The sequence below is a fragment of the Battus philenor genome, unplaced genomic scaffold (assembly GCF_028537555.1).
Source record: "Battus philenor isolate CCGP_79_NKW_IND1 unplaced genomic scaffold, ilBatPhil1.0.hap1 SCAF_5, whole genome shotgun sequence".
Lineage (NCBI taxonomy): Eukaryota > Metazoa > Arthropoda > Insecta > Lepidoptera > Papilionidae > Battus > Battus philenor.
This window is the reverse complement of record NW_027181715.1, coordinates 13,917,354-13,930,105: the sequence shown is the minus strand read 5'-3', so window position 1 is coordinate 13,930,105 and position 12,752 is coordinate 13,917,354. Positions and strand designations below refer to the sequence as shown.

Genomic DNA, 12,752 nt, shown 5'->3' with positions numbered 1-12,752 from the left:
TTCTAATACCAAGAAACAGGACTTTAAAAATGTACCTTTCTTCTCGTGTTGCAAATTATTATCATCATCATGTTAGATGGGCCCAAAGGTGGGCACGATGAGTGGTCTTAAACTGCCAGCCTCGAGCTACTTGGTACGAACTTAACTATATTGTCAGTCCCACGCCGCGTACACTGGCTCGGCGTCAAACGAAAACTCTTTCGACCCTAACAGCCAAGCTTCTTTGTTACTCGTGCGACGAGATTAAGAGGAATATAAAAAAAGTTAAAAAATCTAAAACCAAAAACGCTTTTGATAATTTTTATCAATTTTATAAATCCTAGGAAATCAAATACAGTGTAAAAATTTAAATTTCTCTCTTAAGCAGGTTATCGACATCGGTGTCCTCGATATGGGGTGAAAGTGGTGTCATAGGCGGCATGGGTTCCTCTAAATCCGACACTAGCGAAAGAGCAAAGAGATTACCCATCATCAACCCTCTTGTACAACTGCCCGCATGGCCACACGTCACACAAGGATTCATAAGCCAATGCCTCTTGGCCAACGCTGACGCTCTTTGCGCTGCAGTAAGTCCATTGATGGACCCTGACGATACCTTGCTAGAAGGGTTCTATGAGCGTGCGGTAATGAACAACTACTTTGGAATCGGTATCGATGCGAAGATAACCTTGGATTTTCATAATAAAAGAGAGGAACATCCTGAGAAATGCCGATCGAGGGCGCGCAATTACATGTGGTATGGTGTGCTTGGATCAAAGGAATGGGTTAACAGAACCTACAGGTAAGCAAAGAAGATAGATGATTATATAATTAACTACCTTTAACTAAGTGGTAGTGAGTAGCTTAAAAAGGGCAGCGTTGATGGTCTGTGGGTCGGGATCTTTTTTAAAGACTTCGGAAGACGCTGTATGATCGTTTCCATCCAGTGCTATTGGAAACTTATGGGGGAAATAGGCCATGTTTAGCAGAAGGCGTCTTACTACTAAACTGATGATGACGGTGATAAGCTATCTGCCTCAACAGCCTTCTTACTGTTAAGAGCAACCGAGCTATCGCAGACCAAAAGAAAGAAAAATAAACAGTATCTAATAACGATCTTTTTGGTTTTTATTGTCTATAATAAACAACGATTAATTACCTATAAGTTTTCTGTTTATCTTTTGTTTTGTTTCTTTTTTTTTTGCTTCTATGCATTTATTATTTTCAATTAACGTCAGATGTTTGGCAGCTGTTATCTTTATTTACTCTATGATTTGTACAGGAAAATACTACTAATCGTTTTCTTCGCACTTTTAGAAGATTTTGGTCCCCATTAGAATATTTCTACTTCCTTTACGAAAATATAAAATAAAGAATTAGCCGCATCGATTGAACCGTTCTCGAGTTTTACGATTATCAAATTATTTTAAAAATCAATTTATATATTATATATAATTCTATGTGATATTTTGTAAAATATCATTCTTAGATTGTTGCCTAACTTAGTGGATTTTCAGACATTTGGGCCAGAGAGTCCAGTTGGAGTGCGACGGACAGAGGATTCCCTTGCCCGAGCTGCAAGGTATCGTGGTGCTGAACATTCCGTCTTTCATGGGCGGCACCAACTTCTGGGGCGGGACCAGGGCGGATGACATATTCCTTGCGCCTTCATTCGATGATAGAATACTAGAGGTAAGAAGTTTTGTAAACTTGTAATGATATTTGAAATTGGAACCGAACGATAATATTTCGACTTTAACAACTGTTATACGTATACAGGATGATGTGTATTAGTTATACAGATAACATGTTATTTATAAAAGCTTTAAAGTGAAGAATATATAGTTCATTTGTTAGCAAAAAGCTTTAAAGTTTTTACATAGATTTTCAATCAACCTATATAAAGTGACCCATTTAAATATGTTACATTTATTTTTCCATTAGATTGCAGCAGACCAATAACTTCTATCAAGACATAATCTGCACAGATAGATATTAAACAATAACTAATTTCAATATGTAAAAATTTGAATTTTGTAAACTTCGCTTGATTTTTCTTACTGTATTATCATTATTTTTTTTATTTTAGAAAGCGCGGTTTTGAATAGGGCGTACAGTACCCGGCGATGAATATTGCACATCGACCTTTGGAAAGAGACAAACGGCTAATTTCGACTTCATGGAGCGTTAGCTCTGTCGCACGAAATACAACTACTGACAAAACGGCACATAGGTTGTGTGGAACAGAGATAGTGCTCTACTAAGCCGATATTATTTGTCTCTTTCCAAAGGTCGATGTGTAATATTTATTGCCGGGTACTGTACTATACATTAATTGACAGCAAATGAGCAATGCATTCGTGACTTTAAAACTTTTACATATATAACCAATCGCACTGTACACTAATTACTCTATTAGACTTCGTACTTGCAAAAGTTATTAATGTGTTGCAATCCAATACAAAAATTTTTTTTGACGATAGAACGATATACACCTTAATATACGACGTTTTTTTTATTTTATTCCATCCTAAAGAGCCTTCTATTTTCGACTGTCGTCAAATATTTTAGCTAGAGACAGGTGTTTCATTCACCCTCTGGTTAATAAAAGGACTAATGCACGTGTTGACTAATCGCCATATGTCCTTTTATTTTCATACTATGGTTTTCTGGAATAAATTCCCTTTAGTGATAAGACCGCTTGCTATATTTATTTTCTTATTTACTATGCAACTGTGGGATTCTTTATGGGGCCGTTAGTTCTTGGAGAAGTTCGAAGTAGAAATGTGTTTAATCATCAAGTTTAGCCTATATTTAGGTCGATTTAAAACAATGTTCAGCCAATCACAAGTCGGAAATTGTTTCAGAACGCTCTCTTTCGTTCGATGTATATAAATAACTATATTTCTGTGGGATTCCCCATTTCCATGCGCTATGATTATACTACTATATTTTATTATACTACTATGATTTTTTTTCTTACGCATAAAATAATGTAAACTCAACTGTTTTTCGAATAGGTTGTAGCCGTTTTCGGATCAGCGCAGATGGCGGCGTCGCGTCTGATCAACCTGCAAAAGCACCGCATCGCACAGTGCCGGGCTGTGCAGATCAACATCCTGGGCGAGGAGTGCGTGCCGGTGCAGGTGGACGGCGAGGCCTGGCTGCAGCCGCCGGGCTGCGTGAGGATCATACACAAGAACCGCGCGCAAATGCTCTGCCGTTCTAGGGCACTTGAAACCAGTCTCAGGTACATGTATCACAGTTTCACTTATAGTTATGGTATTCTTCCTAGAATCGATAGGTCTTGGAAGTAAAACAACACGAAGTTGGAAGTAGAAGTCTATATATTCGTCAAGTTAAGCCCATGTTTACACCGATTTGAAACTATTAAACCACTGGTTAACTAATAAAAATCAACCAATCACAAGTCGAGAGGTATTGTAGCGCGCTCTTTTTCGTCCAAATAATATAAGGAATTATATTTCTGTGGGATTCCCCTTTTCGATGATGATGACGTAATGTAGCTCCTACAGAGTAGCTGCTCATATCGATAAAACTCGCCCCATCCAGCGACTTTCCGAAACCTTGAGTATCTCTTCGGTCCACCTAGCGAAGAAGCCCCCACGCCTCCTCCACCAAGACTTTAGGACAACATCAAGAATTTAGAAAATTCTAATTTTATCAAGCTTGGAGAAAGCTTTTATTTAATTTTCGTGCTAGCAATTACACTTTTTTTAATCTATTTATGTTCGTGTGTAGATAAATCAGGTGATTATATATGTATGTTTGTTGTTGTGTCGACTTCGTATTGTATTAGAGGGACCGGAAAAAAATGTCGCTTTCTTAACTTAAATTCACACGACTACATTTTCAACAAGTTTTTATTTCTAATTAATTCACCTTTTGCCCATGTACTTTACAAATTTCCAATGTCGGAGCGGTAAAAATTAATCGGTTTTTCTGTAAAATACTTCGGCAAAAACGTCGTTACTTTCCGATCCCCCTATTATATTTTTTTAAATATCTGTTAACTCTTAATAATGTGAGTTGTTGGACGCGGCATGGCGCGGTAAGCTGTCAAATAGATGAAGCGCCGACGTGGTCAAGGAAATCACTGGATGTAGGCAACGCGAGACCATTCATCGTTGCCATCTTTGGGGGAAGCCTATTTCACATAGTAGACATCTATTAGCTTACATGCTGATGTTGTTGATTTATAACAGGAACAAAGTTCTCATCGAAATAATGTTTATGTGCCTCTAGAGCCTGGGATGAGAAACAACAACAGAAGGCACAAGCAGGCAGCTCTCTATCATCCTCGGAGGCTGCCCAGCTGCTCGCACTCCTGGACGACGTCAACACACTCGTCAAACACGTCAGTCATGATCTTATTTAATACAGATTATAGATGTTTTCATTTGTTGCTAATACAGATGCAAAATATTTTGTACCACCCGAAATTTTCCTAGTTTAGAGACAGCAAGATGAGATTGTCATTTAAAACTCCATTAACAAAGCAACTATTTTTTTATATATTTTTAGGACTGTCTATAACATTTGCCAAGCGTCTCTTTATCAAAAGTTAAAATATCATTTAGCTCAGCCCAAGCCATTTTGAAGGATGTTTTGTGTCTCAGAAGCGCCAACACCCGATTGGTGCCAATTTTTTAAACAATTTTCAACAATCTTCGGATAGCGAAATTCTCGTTACTGTCAAAAGCATTGCTGAAGTTTCTTCTTACATTTCTTCTTTTCGCGTTAATGCTTTCTAAAGTACTAGTAATGTATACTAGGCAATAGTTACCCATCAAGTTGAGGTTCTGCCCTCTCGTGCACCGCAACCTTCAGTCGAAATGCTAAGGGAGCATTATCGGCGTGTGACAGGTCCAACCGGGTTGTTCCATAAAGCCTTAGCGATTTTACAGATTAACTATCTCCTAATTCTATGAAAATACAATAAGTTTTGACCAGAGCCAAAGAGCTAACTCTGCTCCTAAAATCCACAAATAAAATATCAAAATAATACAAAAATAACTGCACAGTATCTCAAACGTCGTGTAAAAGGCATTGATTATTCAACTAATATTGTTAATGGTCACATACATTGCCTTAAACTAACTAAAATAGCACTCTTAAAGATCAACAGTCGAAAATTTGACTCATGCTGTCCCACAACAACCGTATTGGCATGATTTGATTCCGTACGACTTCTTGCTAGTGAGAAAATTAAAAATGCCAATGCGGGTATGCCGTTTCGACACGATTGCGGAGGTTAAAACCGAATCGAGAAAGGTCATGAAGGCTCTATCGGAAAAAACTATTCCGACTATTTCGAGGACTGGAAAAAGCTTTGGCAAAAATTTTTTTTTCGGACGGAAATTATTTTGAAGAAGTAGAAATATTTAAATTGATTTGGAAGAATAAATAAACGATATAGATTTTATAAACTAATTTACCTTAATTTTTGATTACAGTAGTATGTCGCCAAAAACTTTCGTTTGAATAGACCTTTATTAATTCAGATGGTACAGCTCACGCCAAATTAATATTACGCTCTGAACATCCAGTTAAGCCGAGTTGCAATTGTCATTAGCAATTGGATTGGGTTATGTATATGTGCGTTAGTGTGAACTACCTTTATTATTGCTATAAAGTCAACTCTGTACCACTAAAAGTACAGTCAGTTTGGGCTTATTTTGTTCATTTTTATCATTTCATTTTCGATTGTTTTACTGTAATTTTAATTGTGGTAGTTTTAACTCCTTGATAAGTAACGTTATTTCGTCTAGGTCAGTGATTCCCAAAGTGGTCTATATCGACCCCTAGGGGTCTATGACAACCTGAAAGGGGTCTACGTCAGCGAAAAAAATTTTGGGGCTCCATGAAATGAAAATGGGGGTCCACGATAGTGGATCTCCACACATACACTGATAGTACCTATTTACTTACATCATACTATCTTATAATATCAAAACATTTACATTATTTATAAAAGTACCTATGAAGTAAAAAATTATGTTTATAAAATAGCGTAAGTTGTAGGATGTTGGTATTCGCTTTGTGGTCGCAATAAATTTTGAACTTGTAAAAACTTGATAGTCGCAGTCTCAGAGCTTGGCTACCTTGCACTGACTTGTTCAATTCGTCTCTCTATAAATACAAATGTGGGACAAACAAATAAATTTACAGGAAATCAATATCAGGGGGTCTACCCAACACGGAAATACATGGCAAGGGGTCTACGACAAAAAAAAGTTTGGGGAACTCTGGTCTAGGTATTATATATACATATTAGGAAGTTAAAACTATGTAGCATTTAAACAAATATAATTTTTTAATAATTGTTAATCGAACAACATACACCCTCGAGCTATACAACAAAGTCCATCATGCGGTAGCAATATCACTCCACACGAACCCGTGCGTGTTATTCGGACGAGACTTAAGATCCGATCGCATGGTTCATCGACGAATACGGCAATCGCCGCACAGATACTAGCGTACAACCTTTGGATGGCACTATGGTCGTATGAAACGTAACGTTAAAAGTTCAATATTCTTAGAGCGTTTTGGAAAACTAACACCACACAAAAATTTTAAAAAATTATGAAGTAATAATCAATTAAATTCATTTTAAAATAATTTAAGATTTAAGTTAGAAAACAATCTAAAAGACTAAAGTAACGTAGCTTTGATAAACACTGTGACATGCAGTTACGTGAATAAAAAATACAGATATTAACTGTAATCGTTAAAACAAATACACAAGCGCTAATGTATGTGGAATATAGATTCAATAAATTAAAAAAACATACAATTTTAGAGTTATAAAAACTAGTTCATAGCTTGCAATGGATTAAGAACCTTAAAATGTTACAAATACAGGTGAAATTAGCATGTATAAGCGAGGCAGGCGCTGGTGGTAGCGCCTTAAGCGCAGCCCGCCGCGCTGCAGCTCGGGCCGACGCGCTACAAGACGCAGAGGGACGACTCCTCCCGCCTCCTCAGCTGCGACGCTTGCTTGCAGCGCTGGTACGTGTTTCATGCCCTCACTATACAGATTGATCATTTAATACATGGATGCACAGACCGCGGCCCGCCGGTCGAATACTGGTGGCCCGCCGCAAAAATAATACTCTCGTACATTCGAAAAATATTGAATTCTATTCCAGAATAAAACCAAAAAAATGTAATTACCTTTATTCTGGCGGCCGGCCCGCCATCAGTTCATGATTTGCCCGAGTGGCCCCTAGTCTTAATAAGTCAGTGCAACCATGATTTAATATGACCGTATTTGTTCAAATCACATAACCTAATTGGTGTATAAATGTACTCCTTTTAATCAACTACCTAAAAATTTTTTATGGTTGACGTATTACATACATTGAGATAATAAAAATGCCGATATCGTTACTGTACTAAAAGTTAATTTCTAAGTAATATACAAGATATTTAGTAATGTGTAAAACCTTTAAAAAGGTGAATCTTGCTTATCTGTTGTCAATTGATGTATAGTCCACCTTTTCCATAATTAATGGTTTCAGATATATTTAATAATTTAATGAGAATATAAAAATTCTGAATATTAGATATTAAAACCCTCGCAAATTGTACTGACAGAATTTATAGGTATGTTGCAAAAGTGCATTGCATGTAAAGCTGAATGGCTACATGCTGTATATTTTTTTCGAACATATTTGAGCTTTTTAATAATATATTAAAGTGAAATACGTATCATCCACCAAACTGAGCCCGCGTGGTACAGTCAGTATCATATTTGTGGAGAGATTCAGTTTTTCTAATAAACCACTACTAAAATGATAATTATGGCTAATTACCCGCCTCCTCAAGCAGTCATAACTATGTGGTACATAAGCAGCAAGACGAGTGATCGACAAAAGTCAGTTCGTCCCAAATTTCACGTGTGCGTAGGTGGAGAGCTGTCACGAACTGCTGGCAAGTGGATGCGCAGGCGCTGGTGCAGCTGCCAGCGTAAGAGCACATCTCGCGCGCTGCGATACGCGCGACGGCCTCGCCTACTTGCACACCGATGAGGTAAGCCACGCCTTTTTCGGTGTAACATACGGACACATCACTAGTTCTATTATGAGAAACAAAGATTCAGAGTTTGCTGCTTGTTTATTAATTTTTCCATCTGATAATAATTGGTTTAAGGTTAGTAGAGGGAAAGCGTTTGATAATATCTGGTTTAAGATAAGCAGAGGGAAAGCGTTTTATCTAAACACCTTTACAGCAACATGTTGTAGAAATAATAAAGGTAAAAATTATAGAACACTGGACGAAAGGCAAAAGAAGTAAGATGATATATGGTATAATTCTCTGTTATGGCAATATAAAATAATTAGAATCCTTTTTAGTGTATAAGGACGCAAGTGGTTTACTAAATTGATACGTCTTTTATACAATCTCTTGCTCTAGCGAAAAAGCGAATACATCATGGATGTAATGCGTAGTGATATAGACAGCTTCAGTCAGATGATCGCTTCTCTATTGAAGCAGTCCGTTCTTGCGGCAACTGATAGAGCTATTCAAATTCCCTGGTACAGTCAACGGCAATTTTTGAATAAACATTTTTGGATTTAAGATTTTTTTTTTCGTGTCTATATCCCACAGACATTAGCGTACGGCCCTTTGATCGATAATAACAATTACAATTGTTATTTTACTTTATTTTATTTACCCAAACATGTTTTTGAATAAAGTATTTCGTACTTTAACTATTGTTTAATTGCTCTAAAATAATTGTTTTTAATTTTTTTTATACAATTTTAGTGATTTACGTTTACAAAGACCTCGAAATGTCCATTTCTTTCGGTTTTTCACATTAAGGTTTGACCACTTTCTCATGTCTACTCCAAATCGCCATCCTCAGATTGTCCATATATTTGCAGTGGTCACCTATTTTTGATTTAATCTTTATACAGATAACTCTAAAATATTGAAGTTTGAATGTACTTACAGATAATAATCAATTTTTTAAATGACTTTTCGATACAACTATACCAGATCTAAAATAGATACTGATACACATATGTATGTCTGGAGCAAATATTAGAAAACTAGTGCGATGTTTCTTGTTAGATATACTTTTTTAAGTTTCGAGGGTGTGTAGGCCATTTTATTGTTCAAAGTGCTAATTTTGGGAGCAGAACAGTGTTATGTGGGATTCCTAATGAAACCCCCTCGGTGATTATCTTCTGTGCTAGTGTGAGGGTACTTTGATAACTTCTTCAGTAACTTTTTATGTTGGGATAACATTATCAATAAAATCTGTTTCTGTTGAGAAATAAATGGAACTATTGCAATAGTAACCTTCGTTTTGATGGCCAAAAATCGAGGAAATTTCCCATTTACTTAGACATATACTAACTCATTATTGTGACTAACTCAATCTATTTATGTTAACCAGTATGTATATCAGATGGGTAGTAGATAATTATCTGTTGCGATCTAAACTACGCCTACAATAGTTCACTGTGCACTTGACTTTCTAATTATTAAAGATTTCATTAGATATGTGGTTAGTTAGGTGTAGTTAGGCTGATGTGCAATATTGATTAACTGCATTATTAACACATTCGGACTGTAGCTATACAGGGTGATTGGTTATAGGTGTAAAAGTTTTATAGGGGTGAATGTATAACTCATTTGCTGTGAATGTATAGTATACCATATCCAAAAATGACTATCGAAATAATAATAGTGATAGTATAGTAAAAAAAAAGTTTTCAAAATTCTATTTGCTACATATTAAAAAAAGTTATTACATACTTGTAGCTAATGACCTGTCGCATTTCAAGAGTATAAAAGTAGCTCTATATGTAGTCATTGGAAATGAGCGTAAAAGTTGCATAATTTTTAAGATGAAAATAATCTTCAATATACAGGATTTATTTAAATAAATAAATACATTTAATAAACTTTTAAGTTAAACGGTTTTTTGATACCCATATTGTGGTGGTTGTGGAAAAAAATGTATCTAGTCCGCCATATTGCAACGGCGTCCATCTTGAATTTTAAATTTTGACATAATCATCGTGTTTTACTAGTGTAGCCCTTTCATTTGATACCCATATTGAGGGGGTTAGGGAAAAATACGTAATCCGCCATTTTGTATCGGCGGCCATCTTAGATTTGTAATGTTATTGATTTTATTATATTATATTGTCATCTAAATTAAATGTGTGTACCAAATTTCAGACCAATCTGACAACGGGAAGGTGCTTAAATTTCAATTTCTAAATTTGAACTTAAAAAATAAATGTATTGACATGTTCCAAAGTGATCACAATAAAGTGGAAATAGGCCGAAATGCTTTACAACTTTTTGCTGACAAATGCGCAATACATTCACCCCTGTTTATTGAGGACGTGTACAAAAACATTCAACTAATTGAATCTTATTTCACCATCACCCCCACACGCCCAGTCACCCGCGGCAGTCCCTAGAGCATATCGCACCATGTCACTGGACGGCGTCAATCAGTTTTATTTCTAAAACATTACTATTCGCCCACTCGATTGCTTTAGTATGTTCCGACAACCGCTCACGTCCGCTCATCGCCCAACCCTGTATGACCCATCTTAGGTCCCGAAAAAAGGCGCCGGCCGGTGGCTACGTGGACGCAGGAGCGTGTCGGAGGGCAGCGGGACTTCCCACGGCGCTGCGCAAGTCCGCGGCTGGGGTGTCAAGGAAGTCCAAATCTGGCTGGAATCTCTCCAACTCGACGAGTACTCCGAGGTATTCGCGAAGCACGACATCACGGGGAGGGAGCTCCTCTCCCTCGCCCGACGTGACCTCCGCGACCTCGGCGTCACCAAGGTAGGCCACGTCAAGAGGATACTCCAAGGAGTCAAGGATTTACAGTGACGACGTCGCGGCCGTTCTGAAGGGAATGGCCCCGGATAGATCGAGAAGTCCCAAGGAACGCCGTCGCTAATCTCCCGTCGAATTTCTAGGACCATTTTAATGTAGACTTGATACTTGTACTCGTTTTTAATATTTTTTTCTGAATATCTTATGATACCGAAGGCGTTCAAAGGGTTATTTTGAATAGTGATATCTCCCACCGAAAATAATTTCCCGTAAATCAAACATGTTCAAATATTAAAGTTTTTTGAATTTCTGCATCTTTCAAATTATATCTTTACTACTCTAAGATTTTTTAATGGTATCCGTATATTTTTAAAAATATCTTTATATCTTTAGCTCAGGATTTCTTATCTCTGAACACTACATCGAAATCTCTACCTCTTCACAACTATGTTCCTCTATGAAAAATCGAAACGTTAAAGTTATAGTTCGCCTCTAACGACATCTATTATAAATGTTGCCACACTAATAAAATATAAAACTATTGTATTTATACTCTAGCGGTGTGAAATGATTGTGCCTGTTTACTATCGAAGTTATTTCTCTGATTAAAAGATGTTCCAGACGTTACGAACACCGCGTATCTGTCATTATTAATTACAAATAAAAATAATTATTAAATTAAAATACATATATATTAATGGCACTTGAAATACTGAGTTTTTAATTAACTTTATAGCAACTAAATTTTGGTGGAGCTGAAAATTTGAAATCAAAGAGGGAACAGAATGGCGAATTTATTAGTGAAAATGCTTTTCACGATCACAAGCGAAAATAATAAAATATATATTATAAACTCAACTTTATATACGAATAATTTTATATCAGCGTCATGAGTACGGACGTATATTTGATATAGTTTGCATTACAATGACATACCAATAATCTTACTTCAAAAATTCATTTGCTAATTACAAAAGTCGTAGCAATAGTCTAGTCAAATTTAAAATAAAATTTCTCAGATTTTACTACGTAATAATGAATTATCAATATTATTTATCATTAATATATTTAATTATTTTAACTTTACACTACTACAATTACGTTAACAATAGATAAAAACGTTTCCCGATTGAATTAAAATAGTACACGTTTTTCTCAAAATTAAAAGTTATTTCATAGATATAAAAGTACAATTCAAGCTTTGTTATAAAATTCGTATAATCTGAAACATAAATTTTATCTACAATATAAATAAAAATTCGCACTCATAAATTATTTTTTATCTACATAATAAATTATGCGTACAACTTAAATATTTCATAATTTATCTCTATTAATAAATATTCTAATGATATAATAAATTCTTAAAACGGCACAATTTTAATATTATTATTAAATAGGAAATAATAAAATTATTTTTTTCTAAATTGTGATTAAATATTTGATTTCGATAAGCTCTGCACCCAATATCTTACTAAAGATTATCAATTTACCTTATAGTACATCAGTGTTGCCAACTGAAGAAATAGCGTATACCTAGCACTCGGTTGTATAATCAGTTCAATAAAATAACAATAGCAATAAAGATAGCTTTCGGTGCTTTGCAAGAGTTTTCAAAAAATTATCGTATCCCCGGATATATATACATATATATATTTTTGAAATATTGTGATGTGTTCATCGCTCTGATATTTTACGACACAATATACAAGTGTTCTTTGATTGATATACCCATTTTTTCATGTTGGCAATTCTTATTCGCATATATCATCTGTTATACAGAATAGAAATGATCTTTTGAAAACTTTTGCAAAAACAACTGTACGTCAAATGTAGGATTTACCCTTTTTAGGACGTATTTTATGATTAGCGTATAATGTTAGATAGTACCATCTCAAAATTGAAGATTGTAATGCTAGTTACGAAGCCTAGAA

At 35.6% G+C, this 12,752-nt stretch overlaps 1 protein-coding gene across 1 annotated transcript in view; it reads left to right on the top strand.

The window, feature by feature from the left end:
* The window catches only part of LOC137929928 (diacylglycerol kinase eta), a 156,807-nt gene extending 145,935 nt beyond the window's left edge, over positions 1–10,872 (top strand). The window contains exons 17-24 of the mRNA XM_068773067.1: positions 368–781; positions 1,497–1,671; positions 3,000–3,229; positions 4,246–4,357; positions 6,868–7,014; positions 7,915–8,037; positions 8,422–8,543; positions 10,632–10,872. Coding sequence (XP_068629168.1) covers positions 368–781; positions 1,497–1,671; positions 3,000–3,229; positions 4,246–4,357; positions 6,868–7,014; positions 7,915–8,037; positions 8,422–8,543; positions 10,632–10,872 — 1,564 coding nt within the window. The remainder of the gene's footprint in view (positions 1–367; positions 782–1,496; positions 1,672–2,999; positions 3,230–4,245; positions 4,358–6,867; positions 7,015–7,914; positions 8,038–8,421; positions 8,544–10,631) is intronic.
* Positions 10,873–12,752: the final 1,880 nt, after the last annotated feature.